Here is a 24,128-nt window from a genome sequence, read left to right on the forward strand (position 1 = left end):
TCTCCCAGCACCGCCGAACCCCCGGAACCCCCCGCCCACCCCCGGCCAGCACCGCCCCACAACACCGGGCCCGGCCCGGCCCGTACCGAACCGCGGGAGAGGGAAGCTCCGAACCCTCCCAGGACAGCGGGAGGCCCCCGGACAGCCCCGGCCCGCACCGGAGAACAGAGGGGAAGGGGGGGGGAGCGGGGTCCCGGTTCGGTTGGGTTCGGTTCGGGTCCCCCCGGCCCCGCTCACCTCCGCCGGGCGGGCTCTGCACTGCGCATGCGCCCCCCGCCCCTCGCTTGACGGCGGCGGGAGGGGCGGAGGGGGCGGGGCTGGAGGCCGGAAGTGCCGCTCTGGCCCCACCTCCGGAGGGGGTGGGGGTTTGGGGTTTTAACCATCGAGAGGAGCCGTTGCCATGGGAACGGGCGGGGTTCGGGATGCGGGGATCCCGGGGAGCTGCTACCCCGCAGAGGCTGAGGATTCCCCCCCCCTCCCCTCCTTCCCTTTACCCTCGGGTTGAGGGATGGGGGGGGGGGGGGGGGGAAAAAAAAACGAAAAAAAAAAAAAACGAAAAGAGGCCTCGGTCCTCCTGGCTCCCAGAATCCCCCGGTGTAGCCGCTCTCTCCGCCCGCCTCGGTGGTTGGGGCACATGCTCTGTGCCCGGGGCCGGCGCCGTTTCCTCTCGGTCTCCTCAGCAGAACGGGGCCTCCCGGTACCTCCCCGCACCCCCCAACATGGCCCCCCCGACAGGTACCGAAAACTGGGGGGGGGGGAGGCGGGGAGGGGAGAGACGGGAGGGGGGGGAAATAGAATGGGGGGGGGGGAAAAGGGGAGACCCCCCCAGGGTTTTGGGGGGGGGGGGTTGGGTGTCCCCTCACAGCCCCCCCTGGGCCTGGGGACAACCCTGGCACCCCCGGCCCCCCCCCCCGGGCCCAGAGGCCCCTGGCAGGGCTGCGGGAATCGGGTTTGTGCGAAGGGCTTGGGATGGCTGAGAGGGGAAAAGGATCCCGGTGCGGAGCCCTGGGCTCTGGGGGGACACCGGGGGGGTGGGGGGGGACGGGGGTTTAGGGGGGGTCTGTCCACTCGGGGCTCTCATCCAGCCCCACACACACACGCACACGTCCCGGGTGGGTTTTTCCTCCCTTCTGAGCTCTCCTCCCGGTTCTCCCCCAGGGAATGTCGTGGACAGCCAAGCCCCCCGGCTCCTGGCGAACCAACTGCGCTGGGATCTGAGCGCCGAGCAGATCGAGGCCATGGCAGCCGAGCTGACCGAGAGGACCAAGCTGGTGTACGACAGGGTGGGCTCCCAGGAGCAGGGGGAGGTGTCCTACGAGAACACCCTCAAGGCTCTGGCAGACGTGGAAGTGGAGTACACGGGTGGGTACCCCCAGGAGGGGGCACTGCCTCTCCAGACACCGCTGTGGGCACCCAGATGTTGCTTTTGTTTGGATGGTTTTTTCCTCTGTGCTGTCATCTCCTTTCTTTTTTTTCCCCTTGGCTCCTCTGCAGGGTGGGGGGTTGTTGGTTTGGGGTTTTTTCCTTTTTTTTTTTTTTTGTTTGCTTGGTTTTGTTTGGTTGGTTTTTTTGTTTCCCAGCTGCTGTTTTAAGTACAAAAAGTTGAGGAGGCTTGGAATGGAAGAGCCAGGATGGTGCTTTGGGAGGAGCAGCCTGGTACTCAAGGTTGTTGTCTCCTTTGCTTCCAGCACCAGTGGGGACAAATCCTGCCTGGGATCATCCCAGAAACCTTTTCCTCACTTCTCTTCCCAGGCAGTGTGTTTGCCTCTCTCCATGCCTCTTGTTTAGCCCCTGCTGTCACTTTAGGGGTGATGTGTGCAGCAAGGGGATGTGGGGGCAATTTGCTGGGCTCGTTAGCTCTCCACCTAATTATTCAGAGCAGGAGGGGGGGGCACAGCCAGGCAGCCCCCTGGTGGTGTCCTGGCCACCCGTGTGGGGCTGTGTCACCTCTGGCTGAAGCAGAAGCCTCTGCTTGCTTCTCTCTGGCTTCTTTTTCCTCAAATGAGTGGGAAAAAAAAAAAAAAAGAAAAAACCAAAAAAAAACCCTCTTACACAGCCCCTCCTAAGGGGTGATGTTCTGTCAGAACATCCCTGGGCAGCAGAGAGGAGCTGCCTGCTCACCTTCTGCTGGCTGCAGAGTCCTCCTGCTGGAAGTTTGTTACCTGAGGGGCTGTGGAGTTGCCAGCAGGGAATATTTTCCTGGATTTCCCTCCTGAATCCAAAATCTGTCAGGAGGAGCAGAGCTGGGGGGGAGGTGGGGGCTGCAGCACTGCCGTGTCCCTCTCAGCCTCCTCCTCCCAGCAGAGGAGCTGCTGCCTCTCTGGCTGCCAGTGCAGAAATCCTGGGGTCTGAGGATTCCACAGAATTCCTGGGAATTCTGTTGGGAAGGGGGGGATGCAGTGGGACAGCAGCAGGAGCTGCACCCAGCGCTGAGGGAGGGGGTGGCTCTGGGTCCCCTTTCACTCCCACTCAGCTTCTGGGACACCAAAGCTTTGGCTTTCCCTGTGACCCCTCCTTCCTTCTCTTCCCAGTCCATCGGAATATGCTGGATTTTCCCCAACATGTCTCTCCCTGCAAGGACATCCGGGCAGCCAGCACTGAGGCTGACAAGAAGCTCTCAGAGTTTGATGTGGAGATGAGCATGAGGCAGGATGTGTACCAGAGGATTGTCTGGCTCCAGGTGTGTGTGTGGGGGTGTTCAGGAGGCTGCTGTCTCTGTGGTTCCCCCTCAGGCAGGGCACTGGAATCTCCTGGAATGACAGCAAAGCCTTTTCCCTTCTCCCAGAGCTCAGAAGGGAATGATCCCAAGGCAGGGATCACTGTGTGGTCACAGCAGAATGGTTCTGTTGGGAGTGGGAAGGGGGGAGCTGGGGTTGGGGGGGGGTTTGAGGGCTCTGCCCTCACCTCAGGAGCTCACAGGGTGTTTGCATCTGCTTCTGGGTCACAAAAAAACCCCCCTGGAACCAACTCCCTGATCCTGCTGTTCCCACAGGAGAAAGCAGAGAGTGCTGCTCTGAAGCCTGAAGCAAAGAGGTACCTGGAGAGGCTGATCAAACTGGGCAAAAGAAATGGCCTCCACCTCCCTGAGGAAACACAGGAGGTGAGAGCACAGAGCTGAGAGGAGGAAGCACAGGGGGAGGGGGCTCAGCCTCCTGAATTTGGCTCCTGATTCGTGGGCCTTGTGCCTCTGCCCAGCTTTTTCCTCTCCACAGAAGGGGGATGGGGTGGACACTGGGGGGTTGGGGAGCTCCCTAAGGAGTGCTGGGAGTGGCACCTGCTCCCCACATGCCCAGGGATGGGCAGGGGGTGCCCCCCTGGAGCTGGGGGGGGGCAGCTGAGCTCCTGGGGGTCTCCCTCTCCTGTGTGGGCTCACACGGAGCTCAAAGCTGCCTTGAAAATAGAGGAGGAGGTGAGATGAAAGAAGGGCAGAGGAGGGTGCTGCTTAAGTAACCTGCAGCTCCTGAGCTGGCAGGAGGGAGCTGGAGCTTTGCTGAGGCAGCTGCCTCCCTCCCAGGTGTGTTCCAGGCAGCCTCTGCTCCCCAGGAGCTCCCTGCAGTTAATTCTGCAGCTTTGCCTTTGGATAAAAGCCAAGTGGGGAGTGCTGGGCAGCTCAGCAGGAGGGCTGCTGGCTGCAGATGGGGAACAGGGCTGTTCAGCTTCCCCCTCCCTCCCCTGGGGCTGAGTTTTCTCTCTTCATCTCTTATTTAAAGAAAATCAAAGCTATTAAGAAAAAGCTGAGTGTTCTCTGCATCGACTTCAACAAGAACCTCAACGAAGACACCACTTACTTGCCCTTCTCAAAAGAGGAACTTGGTATGGAGCTCTCCAGCTTCTTTCTCTGCTGGTTTGGTCCTCAGTGCCTGGATTCTTCTGGCCAAGGACCAAGAGCCTGTTCCTGAGCTGGTTTTCCATCACTCCTCTCTCTTTTTCTCCCAGGGGGGCTCCCTGAGGACTTCCTGAACTCCCTGGAGAAGACAGAGGATGGCAAGCTGAAAGTCACCTTGAAATACCCACACTATTTCCCTCTCCTGAAGAAGTGCTACGTCCCTGAGACGAGGAGGAAGGTGGAGGAAATGTTCAACTCCAGGTGCAAAGAGGTAGGGGGGGCTCAGGGGGGGCCCAGGTTTGGGTCTTTCCACGCTTGGGGCCTCGCGGGTTCTTCCTCACCCGCTTTGTGGGTTTTCTTTCTCACTCCATTCTTTGTCCCCACTCCACCTTGCAGGAGAACTGCCTGATCCTCAAGGAGCTGGTGGATTTACGTGCTCAGAAAGCCAACCTCCTGGGCTTCAGCACCCACGCTGACTTTGTCCTGGAGATGAACATGGCCAAGAGCAGCCAGACCGTGGCCACCTTCCTGGGTAAGGGCGCTGGGAAGGCCGGGGAGGAGCAGAGGGGGGGGAGCTTTGCTGCTCTCCCTCCCCACCAACCACTCCTCACCCACCTTGCTTTCATTCCTAGATGAGTTGGCCCAGAAGTTGAAACCCCTGGGGGAGAAGGAAAGAGCTGTGATCCTGGACCTGAAGAAGAAAGAATGTGAGAAGCGTGGCCTGGAGTTCGACGACCGCATCAACGCCTGGGACATGCGCTACTACATGAACCAGGTGGAGGAGACCAAGTACAGTGTGGACCAGAACCTCCTGAAGGAATATTTCCCCATGCAGGTGGTCACCACGGGCCTCCTGGCCATCTACCAGGAGCTGCTGGGCCTCACCTTCCACCTGGAGGAGAAGGCTCAGGTGTGGCACGAGGACGTGCAGCTCTACACGGTGAGGGACGCCTCCTCCGGGGAGACCATTGGGAAATTCTACCTGGATCTGTACCCACGGTGAGGCCTTGGGAGGAGGAGGAGGGGGAGGAAGAGGAGGAAAAGGAGGAGGGGGAGGAGGAAAAGGAGGAGGAGGAGGAAGAAAAGGAGGAGGAAAAAGAGGAGGAGGAGGAATAGAAGGAAAAGGAAAAGGAGGAGGAGGAGGAAGAAAAGGAGGAGGAAAAAGAGGAGGAGGAGGAGGAATAGAAGGAAAAGGAAAAGGAGGAGGAGGAGGAAAAGAAGGAAAAGGAAAAGGAGGAGGAGAAGGAGGAAAAGGAGGAGGAGGAAGAAGAAGAGGAGGAGGAAGAAAAGGAGGAAGAGGAGGAGGAGGAAAAGGAGGAGGAGGAAGAAGAAAAGGAGGAGGAAAAGGAGGAGGAGGAGGAGGAAAAGGGAGGAGGAGGAGGAAAAAGAGGAGGAGGAAGAGGAAAAGGAGGAGGAAGAGGAGAAGGAGGAAGAAGAAAAGGAGGAGGAAAAGGAGGAGGAAGAAAAAAAGGAGGAGGAAAAGGAGGAGGAAGAGGAAAAGGAGGAAGAGGAGGAGGGCTGGGGCAGGGGGAGCAGAGCCACCAGGTGTCCTGGGGCAGAAGAGTGGCCCAGTGGCACATGAGGCCATGAGGGAGTGAGGTGGCTCCAGCAGGGCTGTCCCAGCAGCATGGGGGGTGTCCCCTCCCTCGGTGGCTTTAGGGGGACATTTAGTCTGGGGCTCTCAGGCAGAATTTCTTCACTGGGAGGGTGCTCAGGCATTGGCACAGCTGCCCAGGGCCCTGCTGGTGTCACCTGGATGGTGACACAGAACCTGCAGAGCTGGGGAGGTGGTTGGGTGGCTGTGGGTTGGGGAGGTCTCCAACTTTCCAGATTTCTGTGCAAACCAATAAAATCAGCCTGCTCCTGGCTGCTGGGGGTGAGGATCCCTCTGACAGCCCTCTCTCCCTGCCCAGGGAGGGGAAGTATGGCCACGCAGCCTGCTTTGGCCTCCAGCCTGGCTGCCTCCTGCCCGACTCCAGCCGCCAGATCTCGGTGGCTGCCATGGTTGCCAACTTCACCAAACCCACCCCGGATGCCCCTTCCCTGCTGCAGCACGACGAGGTGGAGACTTATTTCCACGAGTTTGGGCACGTCATGCACCAGCTCTGCTCTCGGGTGAGGCCTGGCAGGGGGGTCACTCGGGTGCTTTTCCCCTCCCCTGACACCCAGAGGTGCTGAGCTCTCCCTCTCCTCTCCCAGGCGGAATTTGCCATGTTCAGTGGGACACACGTGGAGAGGGACTTCGTGGAGGCACCGTCCCAGATGTTGGAGAACTGGGTGTGGGAAAAGGAGCCCCTGCTCAGGATGTCCAGGCACTACAAAACTGGCAGCCCCATCCCTGATGAGCTGCTGGAGAAACTCATCAAATCCCGGCAGGCGAACACCGGTGGGTCCTGCTGGAGAGGAGGGGGGGATGAACCTCACCGTGGTGTCCCCTGTGCCTGGGGTGGGAGGGAGGGAGAGAGGGGACCCTCAGGGACCCTTGGGGAACCCTCGGGGGGGACCAGGCTGGCTCAGGAGCTGACTTTCCCTCCTCTCTCCACCCCCAGGGCTCTTCAACCTGCGCCAGATCGTCCTGGCCAAGGTGGACCAAGCCCTGCACACCCAGCCCAAGGCTGACCCCGTGGAGGTGTTTGCCCAGCTCTGTGAGGAGGTGCTGGGGGTCCCTGCCACCCCAGGTAAGGGGGGTTGGGGGGTCCTGCTGTCCCTCTGGGCCTGGCCTGCACGCTGGCCTCAGCGTTTCCTTTTCAAGGCCAGGCTGAATGGGGACAATTCCTGCTGGCTCCAGGGAAAGCAGAGCTGAAACCCTGCAAAAATAACTGGAAAGTTCTTCCCCGTTTCCCCTGGGAATGAGCTGACCCCTGCTGTGTCTCCTGCACACGAGGGGGGGTCCTGTTAATGTCCCTTCCCCTTCCTTTGCCTCCCAGGTACAAACATGCCTGCTACCTTTGGCCACTTGGCTGGTGGCTACGATGCCCAGTACTATGGCTACCTCTGGAGTGAGGTGTACTCCATGGACATGTTCCACACCCGTTTCAAGCAGGAGGGAATCATGAACTGCAAGGTAGGGAGGACAGCTGGGCCTGGCCTGGGACAGGGATGGCAGAGGAGGTGGCTTTGGTGGCAGGGTGGGTGTCCTACACGTGGCCTCTCTCTCTCTCTCCTGGCAGGTGGGCATGGATTACAGGAACTGCATCCTGCATCCTGGGGGTTCCCTGGATGCTTCTGACATGTTGAGGAAGTTCCTGGGCCGTGATCCCAAGCAGGATGCCTTCCTGGCCAGCAAGGGACTGAAGGTGGAGAGCAACTCACTGCCTTCTGCCTGCTGAGAAGCTGCTCCAGCCCCTTCCAGTCCCCCCAGCTCCGTGTTCCACACACCCCTTCCCCTCAGGCCACGCAGTTCCTGCTATTTCTGTCTCCAAACTCCTCCTGGCTCAGCCCTGCCTGGAGGATTCCTCCAGGATCCTGCTCCCAGCTCACCCTGGGCTTCAGGAGCTCAGCCCTGGCCCCGGGCTCTCTGGTGTCAGCCCTGCACCAGGAGCTGAATTACCTTTGTCACCTCCCTGAGGGGACAGGACTGGCACAGCCCAGGTGAATTGGCTGAACTTTGAGCCTGATCTCTGCACGAGGGTGAGTTTCAGCCTTGTTCCTAGCTGGGAAGAGGGTGAGAGGATTGAATCATGGTTTTAAAAATCCCTTCTTTTTAAGAAATGGGATGTCCCTCCGGGCTGGGCTGGTTTGGGGACACAGAAGTGTCCTGAGAAGCTGCAGTGGCTCCTGCTCTCCTTGTCTTTGGGCAGCTGGTGGCTGTGGAATAAAGATGGGGAGATCCCAGAGTGTAAAACCCCAGAATATCTTTGCTCTCAGCCCTTCCTGGGGTGACCAGGACAGCTCTTCCCAGCACAGGGACAGCGTGGCCGTGTCCCTGCCTGTTGTCCCCTTCCCTGGGGACATCTCAGGGGCAGCTGCTGCCCTCTGGGCTGGGGTGGTGGCAGTGGAGGGGGTGTTGCTATTGCTGTCACTGCTAAGCCAGGGTGGGACAGGGGAGGGCTATGGAAAAACAAAAAAACAAACAAACCAAAAAAACCCACCCCACCCTCAAGCAGCTTCAAAGAGCAGGGATAAAAATACCCAGCAGGCTGTGGTGGCAGCCCCGGGTGTGGCACTGTGCTTGGGGACAGCAGCCAGCCCTGCACCCCCAGCCCCATCTCCACAGCTGTTCCCTTGTCCCCAAGAACCCTAAAAGTGGTGCTGGTGGGGTGGGGGTGCATGGCAGGGATGGTGCTGATCCCAGGGTGTGCTCCTGCAGGGATGGGGCTGGGAAGAGCTGGGAGCAGGCAGGGAGTGGCCTTGCAGAGGAGCCTCCAGCACCTCTCTCCAGCCCCATCTGGGTGCTGGGTTCCAGCAATTCTGGGTTCCTGGAGTCCCATTTTTGCCTCCCCTGCCCCCATGAGGCTGAGGTTGTGCTCCCTGCAGCTCTTCCCCTCTGGTTTCAGCACACACAGAGGGTCCTGGTGCTCCCTCCCACCCCCTCCCCTGGCCAGGGCCTCCTGGGGGAGCTGCCTTCCCTCCCCAGGGTCCCCTTGCTGCAGCCCCCTCCCCACTGGGCTCTTCCCTTCCCCTCTGGGCTCTGGCTCTGCCTCCTCAGCCACCGTGGGGGGAAACTCATCCCACGTGCAGACAAGGTCCCTGCTGTCACCTCCCTCCTCCAGACCCCCCTGGGGCCATGGGCAGGCTGGTGACACCCCCCTGGCTGGTCCCCTCTTCACTGTGACACGAGGATGGGGCTCTAAGCAGCCGAGTGGCTCCTTGGTACTTGCTGAGGCCACCTCGAGCCTCTTGTCCCTCCCCCCCCAGCTGTGTTTTGGGTGGATGTCCCCACACCAGGGGTGTTTTACTCTTTTACTGAACTTTCAGGGTTTTCTTTCACACCTCTCGGGGGAGAGAGCTGAAGAGGGGACTGCTCACTGTCCCCATGTAACTGTCCCCTGTCCCCCTTTCCCTGTGCCCCGCAGGGCCCCTCCTCATCCCATCCCAGGCTGGGTTGGAAAGGTTGAGTTTAGTTGGTTTTTTTTTTTTCCTGGGTTTGGGTTTTATTTTTCCTGTTAAGCTTTTTTAAGGGCAAACCAGGGTGTGAGTGTGAGTGTGTGTGAGTGTGAGTGTGCCACTCATCATGGTCCCATCCCACCCTGCTTGTTTCAAGGACTGGATCTTTAGGCAGTTCCCACCACCAATAAAGGGTTTTCCAAAGCCAACCTTTGCCTGGATCGGGTCCTGGATCGGGTCCTGCTCCCGGGTGCTGCTGGGGATGCTTCTTCTGGGCTGGGGCAGCTGGGGGGTGAGTGCCCACCCCTCACCAGCACCCCAGCACCCTGCACCAGGGATCCCATCCCACAAACACGGGGGTTGAGTGGCAGGCGCGGGGCGGCAGCGCATCCGGGGTGAATCCCTGGGGAAGCAGCAGTGACCCCCCCTGCCCCCCGGGATTGGGTGGGCTGTGACCCCCCCGCCACCTCCCACACCTGGGTGAAGAAGCTGTGGTCCAGCAGGTCCCTGAGGCCGGGCCGGGCAGCGGGCTGGGGGTGCAGCAGGCGGGAGATGAGGGTCTGAGCGTGGGGCGAGAGGTGGGGGCACGGGGGGTACCGCCCCGCACGGATGCGCCGGAACAGCTCCTGCAGGGGGGCTGCCTCAAACGGGGGGCTGCCCGTCAGCACCATGTACCTGAGGGGGGGGGATCCGGCTGCTCAGAGAGGCCAAGAGCCCCCCGCTCACCCACCCACCCGCTCACCAGGTCCCCGCTTACACGGCGCAGCCCAGGGCCCAGATGTCTGAGGGCACCCCGTGCCCCCTGCGGTCCAGCACCTCTGGGGCCAGGTAGCCGGGGGTCCCACAGAGTGCCCTGGGGGGATGGGAGAGGTGAGCCCAGCCTGGCAGAGCCCCCCAACCCAGCAGAGCCCCCCCAGCACTGCCACGGCCCCGCTCACCCCCAGCGCCGGCCGGCCGGGGCCTCCCTCTGTGCCAGCCCCAGGTCCCCGATCTTCACCCTCATCTTCTCGGTCACCAAGAAGTTGCCTGAGGAGGGGGGTGAGCCCGAGCGAGACAGGGTGGGTCACCACCTTGTCCCACCATCCCAACACCCTGTCCCACCACTCCATCCTCACCATTCTACCACCCTATCCCATCACCCCATCTCCACCACCCCATCCCACCATCCCACCACCCCATTCCTCCACCCCATCCCATCCCCACCACCCCATTCCACCACTCCATCCTCACCATCCCACCATCCCATCCCACCACTTTGTCCCTCCATCCCACCACCCCATCCCACCAGTTCATCCCCACCATCCCGCCACTCCATCCCACCCCCACCACTCCATTCCCACCATCCCACCACCTTGTCCCACCATTCCACCCCCCAGCTCTGCCCCACACACTCAGCTTGAGGTCCCTGTGGATGATTCCCTCTCCATGGATGTAGCTCAGTCCCTGGATGATTTCCCTCAGGTAAAACCTCACCTCGGGCTCCGTCAGCCTCCCCCGGACCCGCAGGATCCCGGCGAGGCTCTGGGGAGAGATGGAGGCTCCAGCTCGGGGCCCGGCAGAGCTCCAGCCTGAGGATGCTTTATTTTTGGGCCGGGGGGGGGGGGGTTCTGGTGCTGGCTCACCCCCCGGCTGCAGTACTCCAGCACCAGGTAGATGTGGCTGTGGTCAGCAAAGTGCCGGTGCAGGTGGACGAGGTTCCGGTGCCGCAGGCGGCCCTGCAGCTCCTGCTCCCGCTCCACCTGCATCCAGAACCCCCCCAGGGAACACAATGGGTCTGAAGGACCCCCCCCAGGGAACACAATGGGTCTGAAGGACCCCCCCTCCCAGGGAACACAATGGATCTAGAGGATCGAAACCTCCCCTGGGGACCCCAATGGATCTGAAGGGCCGAAACCCCCCCCCAGGGACCACAGTGGATCTGAAGGACTGAACCCCCCCCAGGGACCCCAATGGGTCTGAAGGACTGAACCCCCCCCCCCCAGGGAACACAATGGATCTCAAGGACCCCCCCCCCACGCACCCTCGAGGGGAACAGGGCTGCAAACCTGGGAAAAAGGGAAAAGGGGCAGGGGCAGGGCTGGGGGTCTCAGGGGGGTCTGGGTGTTGTGTTCCCCCCCAGACTCACCCTCTCCTTGGTGCCCACCACAGCCAGCTGGGCTCTTGGGATGACCTTGGCCGCATAGACCCTGCCACTGGCCACCTCTGTCACCTGGTAGCAGCGCCCAAAGCCCCCCTGTAAGGACGATCCCACCGGCGTGAGCACCCCAGCAGAGGGGGGGTCGACATGGGGCAGGGTGGGGGGGGGATTTACCTCTCCCAGAAGCCTCCCCCGTTTGTAGAGCATCCCCCTGCCCGAGTCCTCCATGTACCAGGGAACCTCATCCCCTCTGCACCCCTGAGCCATCTTAGGGACACCCCACGGGACACTCCCCCCCCACCCCCCCCGTAACCCCTTCAGCACCGGAATGGGGGGGGGACAAGGGTGCTGGGTGCTGGGTGCAAAGCCCCCTCAGGGGCACCTCAAGCTCCTTTCCTTCTGCTTTTGGAGCTGGGGGGATCCGGGAGGGGGGGGCAGATGCATCTCTGCCGCGTCTGCACCTCACTCTTGACCCCCCCCAGCCCCCCTCGCTTGCCGGAGCTCCGGACCCCGAAGGGTTAATGGGCGGCCGGGGAGGGCTGGGCGCACCTTTGGGGCTGGATATTAATAACGCGGCGGGGAGGGACGGGAGGCGAACCGGGGGGGTGGTGGTTGTGGTGGTGTTGTGTGTGTGGGGTGTTTAAAAACCTCGCCCGGCCCCCCCGGAGCTGCGCAGGAGATGCCGGATCGTCCCGGGTTTCCCCTCCCCACCGCAACCGCCGGGACACCGGAGCGGGATTAAAAGCACCGGGAACCCCCGGATAAAGGGCGGTATGGCCGGGGCGGGGTGGCGGCGAGGCTCGGGCCCCCGCGGGGGACTTCACGGTGTCGGGTAAGGTCCCGATTTCTCCTTAATCCCCCCTCGCGGACCCCTCCTCTTTCTCCCTGCCCGGGGTTGGCTCAGTTCCTGCAGGGAAACTGAGGCACGCGGAGCCCCCCCAGGCGCCAGCGGGGTCTCGGCATCACCCGGCCCTTGCCGAGCTTCAGACCCCCACCTCGGAGCGGCGACATCGCGATCCTCCTGCCGTGGAGGGGTCCCAGGAGTCCGGGGCTGCGGGCGACCCCCGGTCCCTGAGGGAGGGGAGCGGAGGGAGGAAACGGGGTGGGCTGGGGGATCCCCCGAGGCAGGGCTGGGACCCCCCCCACCCCCTGCACCCCCTGCACCTCCCTTCACCCCCCAGCACCCCCCAGCACCCCCCTGCACCGCTCAGCACCTCGGGGCTTGGGGGGGTCGGGGTGCTCCAAGGCTCAGGTGCTTTGGGAGCAGAGGGGTCGGGGGGGTTCCCCGCTGCCCCCCATCCCGCTCACCCCACGGCGGGGCCGGATCCGGACGGTGCCGCTCGGCGGAGCCCCGGCTGTACCGCACAGGTCTGGTCCTGTCCCAGCGAGCCCGGCCCGGTCCCGCCGCGGGGCCCTGGGTGCGGTGACGGCGTCGCCTGTGCCCGCAGCCACATGGCCCCATGTGCCCAACGCGGTGTCACCGCCGCGGCTGCGCCCACCCGGGATCGGGGGACACCGTCCCCCAACCCCCCTCCCCGGGCTGGTGCCACCGGGGGGGACCGTCCCGCTGCTCCTTGTCCCCATCTCGCCTCTGTCCTGGGGTCCCCGTGGGGAGTGCGGCCAGTGGCACCGATGCTGGGGGGCAGGGGGGACACCCGGTGCCAGGGCCCGGTGGGGCTCAGGGGTCTCTGCTCACGCAGGCACCGGTGGCCGTGGTGGCCGCTGCTGCTCCTGGCCTGGCTCAGCCTGGGATGCGGCGTTGGCACAGCTCAGGTGAGGGGTGAGGGGGCACGGTGACACCGCAGCTCCAGCCCGACCCCGGCTCTCACTGTCCCCCTCCTGCACGCAGAACCCAGCCCTGGGGACGCGGATGGGGGTCCCCGAGCCCCCAGCCCCTGCTCGGCCCCGCCGGCAGCCGGCCCAGGGTACGTGGGGGGCCTGGGGACCCTGGAGCTCCTGCTCCAGCTCCTGCGGGGACAGCGTTGCCCTCCGCACCCGGCGGTGCCTGCGGTGAGTGGGGGATGGGGCAGGGTGCAGCCCCACGCAGGGAGTGGGGGTCCCCACTGGGGAGTGGGGGTCGCTCCCTGCCCTGCTGCAGCTCGGGGGCTCAGTGTCCCAGGGACAGGGAGAGTCCCCATCGGGGACATGGGGTGCAGGCAGGGATGCTCCGGGGGGCCATGCCCTGACCTCGCTGTGCTGATGCTGTGGCCGAAGGTCCATGGAGGAGGAGCCGTGCACGGGGGACCCGCGGCAGTACCGGCTCTGCCAGCTCCAGGTGAGTGGGCAGGGGCCACGGCCCATCCCAATCCCCACCCCACGGGCCCTCAACTCCCCCATCCCACAGGGCTGCATCTTCCTGATCTCCTGGGGGTCCATCTGCTCAGTCCCCATCCCACGGGACTCTATCCCACCCCCCCACAGGAATGTCCCCCCGGTTCCGTTCCCTTCCGTGCCATGCAGTGCTCCCTCTACGACAACCGCCCCGTCCTGGGCACCCCGGCCCGGTACCACTGGGTGCCTTTCCACGGAGGTGAGTCCTGAGGTGGCATCGCTGGGCTGACCGAGGGCCACAGCTGTCACCAGCATCACCCTTGTCCCTTCCCACCCCCTTCTGGCAGCCCCCAATGTCTGTGACCTCAACTGCTTGGCCGTGGGCCACAACTTCTACTACGCCTTCGGCCGGGTTCTGGACGGCACCCGCTGCAGCCCGGGCTCCCCAGACCTCTGCATCAGCGGGCGCTGCCTGGTGGGTGCACGTAAGGCTGGGACCCCCTCCCGGGACCCCCGGCTCTGACCCCCCCCACCCTGAGGCCGTGTCTCGGCTCCCCCCAGAGCGTGGGCTGTGACGGGATCCTGGGCTCGGGCAGGCGGCCCGATGCCTGCGGGCAGTGTGGTGGCAGCCACGACGCGTGTCACTTCGTGCATCGGCTCTTCCAGGGCACGGACCCCTCCTCCGGTGAATGACCCATTGCCCCGGCCCCCTCCATGGGTGAATGCTTTGGCTCTTGGCTCCCTTGTCCCCCTGTCTGTGTCCCCACAGCGTTGCCTGGGTCCCCTCTCCATCTGCCCATTGTCCCTGATCCCTTCCTGTCCCCAGCACCTGGGGACAGGGACGGCAGCCTCAGAGCAGCTCGGTCACCGGGGTTGTTTGGTGTCGTTGCAGAGGGTGTTGCTCCTCTGGGAATTCTGAGGCACCCCTGTGCTCCCTGGGTTCCTGCCCCAGGCTGTCCCCCTGTCCCCAGGCTGTCCCCTCAGGCTGTGCCCTGGCTCTGCACTGACTCTGTGTGTGTCCCCCAGGTTATTTTGGGTACATGAACGTGACCAAGATCCCGGCTGGGGCCACCCACATCAAGGTGACGGACAAGAGTCGCAGCTACCTGGGTAGGACGTGTCCCATCTCCCTCCCAGTCAGTCCTGGCTGGTGCCACCCGTGGGTGCAGGCAGGGCTGTACCATGCCGTGCCAGTTCCCCCTCTCAGTCGCTGTTCTGAGCATCCTGGGCTCAGCGACCTCACCGGTGCTCAGGGCACTTTTCCAGAGGCCACGTCTCAGGGTTTGGGATCGTCTGGAGCTGGAACAGGGCCACGACTGGGACCCCCACCCCAGACCCCCCAGTTCCCCTCTCCCAGTGCAGCCAGGGCTCCTTCCCCCACCCAGACCAGGGCTAAGGGGGGGGGGAAGGGGGTCGGGCGGTTCCGCACACCAGGGTTTGGCTCCAGCTTGGGACTCAAGCCAAGTTCTTCCCAGAAAGCAGATTTCTCCCGAGCCCCGACCGCGGCTCTCCCAGCCCACGCTGCCCTCCCTGCTCGGGGAGAGGCCTCCGGTGGGGACCCAGTGCTGCCCCGAGCCCCCAGCCCAGCTGCTGCGGGGGTCCCGGGGCCGGCGCGGTGCTCAGCCCCCGGACACGCTCCTTCCCGCAGCCCTGATGACCAGCGATGGGCGCTACGTGCTCAACGGGGACTGGTCCATCGCCTGGCCGGGGCCGTACGAGGCAGCCGGCACCCGGCTGCGCTACGCCCGGGCCCCCGATGGCACCGAGAGCCTGGAGGCTCCCGGACCCACCGCCGAGGACCTGCACCTGATGGTGAGGGTGGGGGCAGCGTGGGGCTGGGAAGGGGGCGGCCGGCCCCCGGCCCCCAGCGCTCCCCTTAGCGCTGCCCCTTCCTGCCCAGGTCCTGCTGCAGGAACCCAACCCCAGCATCGAGTACGAGTTCTGGCTGCCCCACGGGCACCCCCAGCCCGGCCGTGGTGACACCAGCCCCCTGCGGCAGCCCCAGCCCCGGGGAGCCGGGACCCCCCCGCCCCCGGAGCCCCCCGGCACCCTGGCCCCCGCACCGCTCTCCCAGCCCAAGGGCTTTGCCACGGAGCCGCCATGGAGAAGCCCCCCTGGCCGGAGCGGGGCTGGGGCTGCTGCAGGTGCCTGCACCCCTGTGGGGGTCCCCACAGCCCCCCCACGCTCCTCGGGTCCCTGCTGTGGGGAGGGTCCTGGAGAGCTCTGGGCGTTCTCCATGAGATGGGGACCCTCGTAAAGGGCCGCGGCAGCCCAGAGCGTTCCCTCTCTCTTTATGGGGTGCGGACCCCCAATGCCCCCTCCCAGCGGCACAGGAGGGGGCTTTGGGAGGGCCGTGTCCCTTCTCCCCCCCTAAACTGCTGCAGCTTCGTCCCCGCAGGGCGATGCGGGAGGTGCCGCCCGGCCAAGGGGCGATCCCAGCGCATCCAACACTTCTGCCAGAGCGACTTCGGTGAGCGCCGGGGCCGGGATGGGGCTGGGGGTGACACTGGGGACGTGCCCAGCTCAGGGTGCCCCGTGCTGTCCCCGTAGTCTTCCAGGGCCGGATCCTGGCGCGGCGCTTGGTGGGGCAGGAGACGCGCTACGAGGTGGAGGTGAAAACCCCGTATCGGCGCCGGTTCCCACTGGTGTCCCGGGAATACCTGTGGGTGCCCAACACCTGCGGGTGCCCCCCGCTCCGGGAGGGCCACCAGTACCTGCTGATGGCGCGGCGACACGTCAACCACGAGCACACGCTCAACCGCATCCTGCTGCAGGACGATGGCTACGCCCGGCCCTGGAGCCCCCGAGAGGAGCGGCTGGTGCGGGAGGCAGCCCGGCACTGCCCCCAGCCCCGCCCGCCCTGAGCCCCCCACCTGGGGAGGGGGCGGCCGGCGGGACCCCCCCGGGGCGGGGAAGGCTCCTGCCATGTGCCCAGCCCTTTCCACGGATGGTGGAGGAGCCGGGGACATCCCTCCCCCTCATGCCCTCCACCCCATCTCGCCGTCCTGGGGGTCGATTTTTGGCTGCGGGGGGGGTGGGTGGGAAAGGAGAATGGTAATTTATTATTATTTTTTCTGCAGAAAATGAGTAAACTCCTGTATCACCTCGCTGTGCGCCCCTTCCTGGATGGAGCCGCCCCAAGGGGGTTTCCTCCCCATCCTGGGGTGCCCGGTCAGGGGGTCCCATCCCGTGTCCCCTTGCTGAGCCCCCCGAGCAGCGCACCCGCCCCGCAGCGTGTCCCTGTCCCCAAGGTGGCCGCACGCCAGGCGCTGCCTTCCGAGGTCGCGGACCCGCCGCTTATCTCCCATCCGCCGGCGGCGAGAGGGTCCCTGCATGTGCCAGAGCCCCCTCGCCCGTAACCCAACCGGGGGGCCCGCACAGGGACGGAACGTGCGGGGGGTGCTGCGGGGAAGGTCCCTGTGGCAGCTCCCGGCACCCCGGGGGGGGGTCCCGCACCCACCCAGGGATGGGTTTGGAGCCGGTGCTGGGCTGAGCTCTCTGGGTTCGTGTCACTGTGCCCAAACTGGGGCTGCAGGCGGGGGGTGGCTGTGCCTGGGGGTGGCACCACCGGTGGGGGACAACCCAGGGAAAGGGGAGGGGGGGGGATGGCCGAGCCCTGCGCGGTGCCAATGCCCCCGGGAAGGGCCCCAGCTGGCAGCCCTCCCCCTGCCCTGCCCGGTGCCGGGGTGCAGCTGCTCCTGTGCTGCTGCCAGCCCTGCTGGGACAGCCAAGGCCCGGGGCACTTGTCCCTGATGGGGGGGGGAGGAAGGGAGAGGGTAGGTAGGGGTGCAGAGATCCCGGGACTCGCTTTTTATTATTTTTTTTTTTTTTAAGGGTTCTGGTAAACAAGAGCTGGGGTTTGCACCATCTCTGATGGAAGCTGCGTGGGCTCTTGGCCCAGCTGGGGCTGGAGGAGCTGCTGTGGTCACTCGGGTGCAGCTGTTTGGAGAGAACTTCCATTTCCTCCTGTTCCTCCTCCTCCTCCTCCTCGGGGCCCCCAGTGCCTGGGAAAGGGCACAGGGCTCCCGGCCCTTCCGGGAATCGCTTCCTCCAAGCAGCTCCTCCGGTCCCCCGGGGTGTGTGGGGGGGATGAACCAGATGGGGACAGAAGCCACCACCCGTGTCCCTGCTGATGCACGGAGCTGGACACGGGGTGGGACCAGCCCAGGAGCCGCTGGGAAAGGACGTCAGCCTTCCGAGAGGGAGGTCCAGAAAGGCAAAGAAAAAATAGTTTATTTTGGAAGCTGGGTGAGGAGGGCAGCTGTGTCCCAAGCTGGGATCCTGCGTGTCCCCCGTGTCACACTGTCCTTCCAGCCCGGGGACAGCAGAGGCCACGTTTCACAAGGCAAAAAGCCACCCGGTGTGTGACACAGAGGACGGCTGAGAGGATCAGGCCCCCCAGGAGGAGGAGGGGGAGCGGGTCCCTCCGCAGCCCCTCCTCGGGGGGGGAGCCCTGCGCGGGGGAGCAGGCGTGGGTGAGCTCGTCGAGGGTGAGGTTGGGGGCACAGGCTGTGCAGCTGGTGGCCGAAGGGCCCTGGCAGGTGTAGCAGGAGGGGTGGCAGCTGGCACAGACGAGGGCAGCGGTGGCACTGGTGGCAGTGGTGGCAGCAGTGGCTCTGCGGGGGGGGCTGTAGTAGCGCGGGGGGCAGTAGGAGAGGCAGGAGCCCCGGTGGGTGTACAGCGAGCCCCCACACTCTGCAAAGGGATGGTGGCATGGGACAGGCTGCGGGGACACCCGGGGGTGTCAGTGATGTCCCCGTCCCCAGGGCCTCACCCTGGCATGCTCCCTGGCTGTCCCGCTGGAGGCACTGCCCCGAGGAGGGGGGGGTGAAGCTCCGGGCTGACATATCCTCCTGGGTGCCATGGAGGTGCAGGATGAAGCTGGTGAGCAGCCCTGGGGGTGGGAGGGATGGGAGGTGGCAGCCCCGTGTTCCCACCACCCTTCGGGGTTTGGAATCTGCAAGCTGTAGGGCTGGAAGCTTTGGGGTTATGTTGGGGAGAGCAAGGGGTGTCCTGTGCTGGCCAGAAAGAACCTCAAAAGAAATAAATATGGCCCTGCAGAAGAAGAGGGCTCCGTGCCCAGGAGGAGGAGAAGCCAACAGGTTGTTAAAGTGTGGGGAGGAAGAAAAATGATCAGGCCCTGGGGACTCCCCGTGTGTGGGGTTCGCTGCCCCAGGCACCCACCTCTGTTATAGGCATCACCCTTGTTCTCCAGCTGGAGCCTCCAGGTCCCGTTTGGGTTCTCATCCCAGAAGTGTGTGGACATGAAGGTCCAGTCCTTGTAGCCCTCCTGGCTGATGTCATAGGGGCTGGAGGAGAGGAGAGCTGGGGCTGGAGGGGCCCAGGGAACCCCTGGGGTCACCTCTCGGCATTGTCACAGCACGGCAGGGGCCACAGAGGAGTTTTGAGCACGGGGTGGGGGGTGCCAGGAGCTGCCCCTTCAGCTGTGGGGGAGCCTCTTGGCCCCAGGAGGGGCTGGGAAAGGAGGAGCCCCCTCTACCCCCCCCAGAACTGGTCTGTCTCGTGTCACCGTGCCCCCTGGCCTCACCGTACGGTCACCAGCGTGGACGTGGTCCCCATGGGGCTGGTCAGGGAGATGGCCAAGTCCCCCCTACGGCTGTAGCTGAGGGACAGCTGGACCTGGACGTGCTCCAGGGAGAGGATTTGCTCAGTGCTGCCCGAGCAGGAGGAGACATCCGTGGAGATGGTGAGCTTGGAGCCGATGTGCCTGCCCGGTACAAGACAGATATAAAGGTATCTCCTCCCCTCCCACGGGTGTCCTGGGTGATGGCAGAGGGTGTGTGGCACAGACACTCCCTGGGGAGCAAAATCTGCTCCTGCTGCGGGCTTGGAGCAGGGGACATAACCCTTACCCTTAACACCCTCACCTTGGGGTGTTCAGAGCCTTCACTGAGCACCTCCTCTGAGGCTGAGTTTCTGTCCATGCCTTGGCCATCTCCACCAGCAGCCCAGCATCCAGCAGCCCATAGCCATAGTGGTGGCTCACTTGATGCCACCCCACAGAGGCCATGTGAGCATGGAGAGAGCAGGGGGGGCTCCCACCCCCACCCCAGGCTCCCTGGGAGGAGTGTGAGGGGTAGGGGGCTCCCCACAGGCAGAGGAGGGGGGTTGGGGCTGTGCCCTGAGCTCACCCCTGTGCCCAGCACCGTTCCCAGCCCAGTCCTCTGCCTGCAGGTGAGCGGGTTTGGAGGCTCTGACAGCGAGATGCTGCAGGTCCCGCCAGCTCAGCCTGGGGCTGCAAGCAAAGGAGGACTTGGGGACAGAGGCTTCGAGCTGCCTTTTCAGGGGGGGATTTGCTTCCCACTGCTCCCAGCTGGTGCCTCCGCTCTCTTTCGCTGCCAAAATGGGAGCAACAGAGACCTCCAGAGGACGATTCTCCTCCCGCCCCACCGGTGCCTGGGGGAGAGCTCAGCTCCACACCTCATAACCCCCTTGCTAGCCAAGTCCCCTGTCCCCGCAGCCCCCTGGTGAGGCACCAGACTCTCCCTGGGGACTGTCCTGCTGTGGTGCCATCACCTACTTGGCCTCCAGTGCCAGGGCCATGATCCCTGCAGCCAGCGGGGCGGAGGCCGAGGTGCCCGTGTGCCCATCAGTGCAGCCGTGGTGGAGGTCGGTGGTGACCTGGGGGGAGAGGAAAGGGGGGGTCTCAGCACCATTGCTGAGCAGAGGGCAGGACTGCCTGGAGTTCATGGAATCCTAGAAAGGGAGGGGTTGGAAGGGACCTCCAGAGATCCTGGAGTCCAACCCCCCCTGCAGAGCAGGGTCACCTGCAGGAGGTGACAGAGGGACACATCCAGGTGGGCTTTGGGTGTCTCCAGGGTCTCCACAACCTCCCTGGGCCAGGGCTCTGTCACCCTCACAGGGAAAAGTTCTTCCTTATATTGATACAGAACCATCTGTGGTCCAGTTTATAACCATTGTCCCTTGTCCTGTTGCTGGTCACCCCTGGGAAAAGCTTTCCTGCATCCTCCTGCCACTCACCCCTTGCAGATTTATGAACATTAATGGGGTCACCCCTTGCACATGGGGAGCCCCTCAGCTCCCTCAGCCTTTCCTCACCAGGAGATGTTCCACTCCCTTCAGCATCTCTGGGCCTCTGCCCTGGACTCTCCCCAGCAGTTCCCTGTCCTGCTGGAGCTGAGGGGCCCAGAACTGGACACAAGATTCCAGATGTGGCCTCAGCAGAGGGGCAGGAGAACTTCTCCCTATACTGACCACCCCCTCCCAATGCCCCCCAGGTGCCATTGTCCTGCTTGGCCACCAGGACACATCGTTGGCTCATGGTCCCCCTTCCATCCATCCCCCAGCACCCCCAGGGCCCTTTCCCCTCTCCAGCAGCTCCATCCCCACCCTCTGCTGGTACCTGGGCTTGTTCCTTCCCACCTGTCAGACTTTACATTTCTTGTCATCCATTCAATTCCTCCCATGGGTAACCCCAGGCAATGCTCCCTCTGAGTCAATTTGTGACTTTTTTGGTTGGTTGGTTGTTTTTTTTTGGGGGGTGGCTCTAACACAGCCATTTTTACGAAGGGAAAGGAGGGTCTGGCTGAGCCTGCTTGGTGCTGGGAAGCGGTGCCTGCCTGGAGCACTCACGATCTGCTCCTGGCTGGTGGCTCTGCTGCTGAAGGTGGTGGTGAGGATGGCAGAGCAGCCCTCACCATACCGGGGCCGGTGCCCCCCCGCCAGGACACTGCCCACTGCCAGGGTGTAGATGCTGTTGGTGTAACCATCACAGTTGCAGTTGTCATAGTTGATGCCACCGTTGCCAGAGGCCCAGATGAAGATGGAGCCCAGGCCACCCCGTCCCTGGCAGGGGGGAAGCAGAGGGGGTGATGAGCGTGGAGTCCCGGGCCCGGCAGCGTCCCCCAGGCTGTCCCCCAGCTCACTTTGGTGGCCCCTCTGAGGAAAGCCTGGGTGGCCAGAACCCCCGGCCCATCCACTGTCCTCCCATCATCCAGGGGCCCCCAGCTGGCACTGTAGATGTGGATGTGCTGGGGCTGCAGGCTGAGGGACTGAGCCTCCACCATGTCTGTGATGGCTCCATCCAGCATCCTCACACCTGCGGGACAGGGACCAGGAGGGAACCCAGCTCTGGTTAGGGTTAGGGCTAGGGGGGAGTTAGGGTTAAGGTTAAGGTTAAGGTTAAGGTTAAGGTTAAGGTTAAGGCTAATGTTAGGTTTAATATTAGGGTTAAGGTTAGGGTTAAGGGCTAGGGTTAGATTTAAGTTTAAGGTGAGGGCTAGGGTTAATTTTAGGGTTAAGGTTAGGGTTAGGTTTAATATTAGGGTTAAGGTTAGGGTTAAGGCTATGGTTAAGGTTAGGGTTAACCTTAGGTTTAGGGTTAAGTTGAGGGCTAGGTTTAGGGTTAGTGTTAGGGTTAAGTTTAGGGTTAGGGTTAAGGTTAGGGTTAAGGTTAAGGCTAGGGTTAGGGTTAGGGTTAACAGCCCTGGTTGGCCACAGCAGCTCTGGGTAGACCCAAGCCCCACACTCCCCACACAAAGGAACAGCCCAGGGGGCCCCTGGCCAGCCCTGGCACTGAACCCCGTTGTTGTGGCTGTGTGTGGGTAACACCCCATCTCCCTCTGCTCCCCTGGGGAGTCCCCCATCCCACTCCCAGTGTTCTGGAGCTCAGGACTCACCTCCCACTCTGGCGTTGTAGGCGACCCCGGTGCCACAGACGTGGTTGTTGGCTGCAGCTGCCACCTCCCCAGCACAGCGTGTGCCGTGCCTGTGGGCAGGGTTGGCACAGGGGGTCCCTGCGAGGGGCAAAGGGGACATCCCCAGCCCCAAAACCCCAAAGGGGGGGGGGTGTGCTCACCGGTTCTCGTTGCCAGCAGTGTACCTGGGCTGGGGGTCGGGGTCGTTGCTGTTGAAGTCGTAACTCGCCAAGGGGTCCCGTTGTGGGGAAAAAAATAAAGAAAAAAGGGGCAGCAGTGTGAGCAAAGTGGCTGCTGGTGTGCACAGCACCGGGTTTGCCAGCACAGAGCATCCTGGATTTGCCAGGGAGCTCCCTGCAACCACCTGGGGTTGATGGGAATGGGGGATCTGGGGGTTCAGTGCCAGGGCCCCATTCTGCTCAGGGAGAAATCCCAGCAGGGAGTGAAGGAGCCCTGTGGGTGGTGCAGTTAGGAGAGAGGAGCTGCAAACCACTGGAGTGTCTTGTTATGAAACACAAGCCAGGTTTTACACATCCTCTCCCCTCGGAGCACAGGAGGATTTACCCGCTTTGCAGCTTGCTGTAATTACATCTGTTCTGGGGCCCAACAAGTCCCAACATTTCCTCCATGTCAGGCTTCACCACGGCAGGCACCAAACCTTTTGATCCAGCCACGCAGAGGCTGAGCTCCCACTGCAGCATCCTGGGGGTGGGATGAAGGCAGCGGCTGCTCCCCCCATCCCCTGGAGCCCCCCCTGCAGGAGCTGCTGCCCGCATTCCCTGGTAGTTACGTAGTTGCCAGCCAGGTCCGGGTGGTCCTTCTCGATCCCATCGTCCAGGATGGTCAGCACGACCCCCAGCCCCGTGTACCCTTTGCTCCAAGCAGTGAGGATGTTGAGGTCGGGATTGATGTCGTTGTTCTGGAGAAGGGATTAAACCTGATCAGCCCCAGAGCTGGGGGTGACCTCCCGGGGCTCTCCTGCTGCCTCACCGCTGAGCATTTAGTCCCCTTTGTGCGTGGGGAAGGTGATTTGCTGGAGGATTAGAGGAGAAAGCAGCAAAATCTCACCATGTACCACTGCTTATGGAACCAGGGATCCGTGGGCACCACGCTGATGCTCCTCTTCGTGCGCCTCTTTAGGCTTTGCTGCTCAAACCAGAGGACCTGGGTGGGAAGGAGCCCGGTGGCCGTGGGGCAGGAGGTGCCCAGCGTGGCGTGGGGCAGCCCCTGTCCCCCCGAACACCTCCTCCTCCCTACCTTGGGCTCTTTCGTCAGCCTCATGTGCCAGCCCCAGTGCCTGCTCAGAGCTCTCTGCCTGGTGCCTCGGTGTGTGAAGTGGTAATAGGGCTCCCCCTCCATCACCTGCTGGTGCAAAGAGCTGCTCTGAGAGGTTCTTTGGGGGACGAGGGGGCTGCCAGCTCCACGGGGGCTGCAGGGATCAGAAAGGTGAATTTAATGGGAGCTGGGGGTGACGGGACGAGCAGGGAGCAGCTCTGGGGAGGGTCTGTGGGTGCCTTTGGGTTCCTTTGCTCACCTTGCACCCTCTGGGGCTCTCAGCACGGGTTGAAAGCACCAGAGGAAATGGGTATGGATTCCCAAAGAGGTTTAGAGTTGGAGAGACTTTAAAATCTCCCCTCTTTCAGCTTGAAACTATTTCCTCTCACCCCATCCCTCCAGGCCCTTGTCCCAAGTCCCTCCCCAGCTTTCCTGGAGCCCCTTCAGGCACTGGAAGGTGCTCGGAGGTCTCCCTGGAGCTTTCTCCAACCCCAACTCTCTCAGCCTGCGATCAAACGCCGCTGTTTCAAAACGAAAGCCGGGACGCAGGGTGGGGAGGAGTGGAGGGGGACACGGGTGGGTGGGTGGGCGGGCAGGCAGGGAGGTTCTGGGCTCACACCTGGCCCAGGCAGAGCAGGCCATGGCGACGGGCCAGCCCCCTGGCCTCCCGCGGCCCCTCGGCCACCAGCACGGCCCAGCTGCTCAGGTAAACCCGGGGCTCGGGGAGGCCGAGGGAGGGGGCGGCGGCGGTGGCGACCAAAAGCCCCAGGAAGAGGCCCGGGCTGTGCCGCGCAGCCATGGAGCCCGCGGGCGTTCAGCGGGCGTTGCCTTGGCAACACGGAGCCACGCCCACTCCTAACAACGCCCCGCCCCTTCGGACCTACGCCCCGCCCCC

At 63.5% G+C, this 24,128-nt stretch overlaps 3 protein-coding genes across 6 annotated transcripts; 2 read left to right on the top strand and 1 right to left on the bottom strand.

The window, feature by feature from the left end:
- Window positions 1-578: 578 nt before the first annotated feature.
- Window positions 579-7,678, top strand: THOP1 (thimet oligopeptidase 1). The gene is made up of 13 exons (XM_071727636.1): window positions 579-735; window positions 1,159-1,362; window positions 2,532-2,680; window positions 2,993-3,100; window positions 3,711-3,813; window positions 3,937-4,097; window positions 4,223-4,358; window positions 4,459-4,825; window positions 5,740-5,941; window positions 6,026-6,212; window positions 6,376-6,504; window positions 6,754-6,890; window positions 6,997-7,678. Exons 1-13 carry the CDS (start codon window positions 720-722, stop codon window positions 7,153-7,155), a joined length of 2,058 nt encoding a protein of 685 aa, XP_071583737.1. The 5' UTR covers window positions 579-719; the 3' UTR covers window positions 7,156-7,678.
- Window positions 7,679-11,594: 3,916 nt separating this feature from the next.
- On the top strand, window positions 11,595-16,387 carry ADAMTSL5 (ADAMTS like 5). Of its 4 annotated transcripts, XM_071727646.1 has the most exons (12): window positions 11,595-11,841; window positions 12,710-12,782; window positions 12,859-13,019; window positions 13,224-13,284; window positions 13,431-13,539; window positions 13,628-13,755; window positions 13,842-13,965; window positions 14,307-14,390; window positions 14,929-15,092; window positions 15,181-15,424; window positions 15,679-15,750; window positions 15,831-16,387. In XM_071727646.1, exons 1-12 carry the CDS (start codon window positions 11,783-11,785, stop codon window positions 16,142-16,144), a joined length of 1,593 nt encoding a protein of 530 aa, XP_071583747.1. In that variant the 5' UTR covers window positions 11,595-11,782; the 3' UTR covers window positions 16,145-16,387. The 4 variants fall into 4 exon arrangements, with proteins under 4 accessions (XP_071583747.1, XP_071583746.1, XP_071583749.1 ...); XM_071727645.1 differs by having other exon boundaries at window positions 14,307-15,092; window positions 15,161-15,424; XM_071727648.1 differs by lacking the exons at window positions 11,595-11,841; window positions 12,710-12,782; window positions 12,859-13,019; ... (1 more) ...; window positions 13,431-13,539; window positions 13,842-13,965 and having other exon boundaries at window positions 13,631-13,755; window positions 14,307-15,092; window positions 15,161-15,424.
- A 1,100-nt stretch (window positions 16,388-17,487) lies between these two features.
- PCSK4 (proprotein convertase subtilisin/kexin type 4) lies at window positions 17,488-24,091 on the bottom strand. Its single transcript, XM_071727668.1, has 15 exons — window positions 23,853-24,091; window positions 23,216-23,320; window positions 23,027-23,122; window positions 22,749-22,877; window positions 22,120-22,196; window positions 21,941-22,029; window positions 21,188-21,360; window positions 20,895-21,107; window positions 19,822-19,922; window positions 19,433-19,536; window positions 19,169-19,286; window positions 18,829-19,008; window positions 18,465-18,589; window positions 18,055-18,174; window positions 17,488-17,975 (listed from the first exon to the last, which is right to left on the bottom strand). The coding sequence occupies exons 1-15, from the start codon at window positions 24,030-24,032 to the stop codon at window positions 17,578-17,580; spliced, it is 2,208 nt and encodes a 735-aa protein (XP_071583769.1). The 5' UTR covers window positions 24,033-24,091; the 3' UTR covers window positions 17,488-17,577.
- Between the last annotated feature and the right edge of the window lie 37 nt (window positions 24,092-24,128).

The sequence above is a fragment of the Heliangelus exortis genome, chromosome 28 (genome assembly GCF_036169615.1).
Source record: "Heliangelus exortis chromosome 28, bHelExo1.hap1, whole genome shotgun sequence".
Taxonomy (NCBI): domain Eukaryota; kingdom Metazoa; phylum Chordata; class Aves; order Apodiformes; family Trochilidae; genus Heliangelus; species Heliangelus exortis.

Excerpts from the sequence above, each read along its gene's own strand:
- THOP1 (XM_071727636.1), top strand. Across the intron at positions 3,814-3,936 it reads CTTCTCAAAAGAGGAACTTG|GGGGGCTCCCTGAGGACTTC; the intron begins GTATGGAGCTCT and ends TTTTTCTCCCAG. Across the intron at positions 5,942-6,025 it reads TGCACCAGCTCTGCTCTCGG|GCGGAATTTGCCATGTTCAG; the intron begins GTGAGGCCTGGC and ends CTCCTCTCCCAG.
- ADAMTSL5 (XM_071727645.1), top strand. The coding sequence starts at position 11,783 with ATGGCCGGGGCGGGGTGGCGGCGAGGCTCGGGCCCCCGCGGGGGACTT. Across the intron at positions 15,093-15,160 it reads CCGAGGACCTGCACCTGATG|CGCTGCCCCTTCCTGCCCAG; the intron begins GTGAGGGTGGGG and ends CGCTCCCCTTAG. Across the intron at positions 15,425-15,678 it reads CGGGGCTGGGGCTGCTGCAG|GGCGATGCGGGAGGTGCCGC; the intron begins GTGCCTGCACCC and ends TCGTCCCCGCAG.
- PCSK4 (XM_071727668.1), bottom strand. The coding sequence starts at position 24,032 with ATGGCTGCGCGGCACAGCCCGGGCCTCTTCCTGGGGCTTTTGGTCGCC. Across the intron at positions 23,123-23,215 it reads GGCTGACGAAAGAGCCCAAG|GTCCTCTGGTTTGAGCAGCA; the intron begins GTAGGGAGGAGG and ends CTTCCCACCCAG. Across the intron at positions 22,197-22,748 it reads CGGACCTGGCTGGCAACTAC|GACCCCTTGGCGAGTTACGA; the intron begins GTAACTACCAGG and ends TCCCCACAACGG.